Source organism: Silurus aristotelis (genome assembly GCF_946808225.1).
Source record: "Silurus aristotelis genome assembly, chromosome: 25".
Classification (NCBI taxonomy): domain Eukaryota; kingdom Metazoa; phylum Chordata; class Actinopteri; order Siluriformes; family Siluridae; genus Silurus; species Silurus aristotelis.
The window spans coordinates 750,013-752,512 of record NC_139598.1 but is presented as its reverse complement, the minus strand read 5'-3'; the positions used below and the strand labels follow the sequence as shown (position 1 = coordinate 752,512).

Below are 2,500 nucleotides of genomic sequence, written 5' to 3'. Positions count from 1 at the left end.
AGGGCCGGGGCAGAGGTGAGCGTGCTCTGAGGGCGCTTTTTCAGTGTCAGTGTCACCCCTCCAGGGTCCCCGCGCAGGGAGTTTACCAAGTTTTTCAACTGCCAGCCCACCTACAGCACAGGACAAACACAACTGGGGGTCAACATGGACACACACACACACACACACACACACATGCCCACACACACACACACACACACACACACACACACACACACACACACACACACACACACACACACAAATACACTGTATATAAAAGACTAAACCTTCTACTGCAACTGAGATTCGAGCAGTGGTTCATCACACTGTATGAATTCTGCAACAAACACACAACACACACACACACACACACACACACACACACACACACACACACACACACACACACACACACAGATGGGCTGGCCAACAGAGGCGAATATTCTCCTCCTGACATCCCTGGAGGAGCTCCGTCACTCTGTTAATCACCATAAATAGTTCAAGTGGATGTGCTCTTGTGTTTTGTTGTTGTTGCGGTAATGGATTACGCTATTTATTGTCGTTAGGATGTTTATCTTGTGTTTATTTTTTACCACAATGTGAACTCAAACAGGAGTCCCTTAGCAACGGTTTTCCCAATTACACAGCTGACAAAGTGCTCAGGATTGTTCATCAGGAAATAAATCACTTAAACAACACAATGAAAAACAACACTACACAACATAACACAACACAACACACCATGACTCAACACAACACAATATAACACAACACAACACAGTGTGTATGTGTGTATGTATTATTTACTGTATGTCCAGTGATCAGTCAGCCAATCACAGCCAAGGATTCATAAATAGATCCCTTTTAAAGCTATGGGGTTAAGGGCCTTGTTCAGGGGCCCAGGAGTGGCAGCTTGGTGTGGCTGGGATTTGAACTCACAACTTTTAGATCCAAGTGATTTTATCGTCATTCATTTTAGTGAATCGTCCAAACATCCTTGCGTGATTTATTTGTAATGTGAAAGTGGAGCCAATCACATGCAGCTTTAATACACAGAACAAATATTCGTTTACGAATGAGTCAAAAATCTAACAAAAGGGACGAATCAGACGTGACCCAATTCGACTCTTTATTCAAAAGAAAAGACCAAACTGTTTGCAGTTGAATGAGATTTTTAAACAGGATTTACAGATTTGAACCCGGAGATCAAAGAAGCATCATTAAGGGTCATTTTTCAGACATTTATATTGTTTACTGCATTAATGCACTTCAAACGTGATTTCTTTCAAATAAAAGCAGAACCAGGACACGTTTAGAGACATTTATCCTCCTTCTGATTGAGACAGAAAGAACGCTGATGCTAATCTGTGGCTAAAAACACGCAAACATTCACGATCATTTAGCATGCGGAAAGATCTCATGGCTATCAGAGCGGACTTGATGGAGCTCGGTGAAGACAGACTCACACGGCCGACTCCTACACACTACCACCAAGCAGAACACGGCATCATAAACACACATTACGGTCTCCATAGTCACCGAGTCGTTAATGATGCTCGCGGGGCAGATATGAACCCTCTGAGCGCTTCCTGCTAAAACCTGGCCTCTAAAACTCATCTGAACTCCACCGTAAACTTTCACTCAGACACACAGAGCTGTAATGTACACACACCGCTGCTCATCACCCGAGTTCTCCTGAGAAAACTCCAGCAATATCTGATACGTTTCTGCACAACGTTTGTCGTCTCGCTGGCCGCAACGTTTATATACAGCATTTGTTATTCGGATGTAATCGAGAGCAAATTCAAAAATCCATAACTATTAAATCCATTATGTTTAATGTAAAGACTTCCCCGAGTGTGAATGCTGTAGGATCTACACAACTAAGAAATAAATCAATATTAATATCATTTCTGTTGTGTACAGAAACATCACACAGGACTTGGACAGGATGTTGGTGCACGATGTGGAGGTGAAGAACCACCTGAGGTGAAGCATTAATATTAGAGCTGCAGCTTTCGATTATTTTAGTGATCAAGTATTCGACCAATTAGTCCATCGATTAATCGAGGAATTGGATAAGAAGAACTTTTCCTTTCAAGAAAAATACTAAATATACAAGAGAAAACAATACAGGTCTTTAACATGAAGTGTTTTCTTTATGTTTTAGTTTGAAATGATCCCAAACTTTGGAAACTTTCTGGTGTTTTTTTAGGCCTGAATCTTCTCCTCGCCCCTCGCCGTTTTCTCTCCGTTCCTCTGTTTCTCGTTCTGCAGCGTCTTCTGTTTTCCAAAAGCTCCAGAGTCCAGCAGGTGGCGTCAGTGATACTGCACTGAGGAGTTCAAGCTGTTATTGATAACGAAATAATGCTTCGATTTCATTACGCATTTTATATTTACGCCTCGTTACATCTACAATTTTGCTGCTCCGAATTACACACACAGATAAAGTAGTGCCAGAAGATCACATTTATATGAATTAAGTGTATCTGTGTTAAATCTCCACTAATAATGATGT

The 2,500-nt window shown here is 41.6% G+C and overlaps 1 protein-coding gene across 5 annotated transcripts in view; it reads right to left on the bottom strand.

The window, feature by feature from the left end:
* The window catches only part of cnksr2a (connector enhancer of kinase suppressor of Ras 2a), a 59,177-nt gene that overhangs the window by 28,199 nt on the left and 28,478 nt on the right, over positions 1 to 2,500 (bottom strand). For 3 of the 5 annotated variants that reach the window (XM_083529604.1, XM_083529607.1, XM_083529603.1), the window contains exon 9: positions 1 to 110. This exon is cut by the window's left edge and continues 37 nt beyond it. The exons of the other annotated variants lie outside the window; for them this stretch is intronic. In XM_083529604.1, coding sequence (XP_083385730.1) covers positions 1 to 110 — 110 coding nt within the window. The remainder of the gene's footprint in view (positions 111 to 2,500) is intronic. 5 annotated transcript variants of the gene reach the window in all.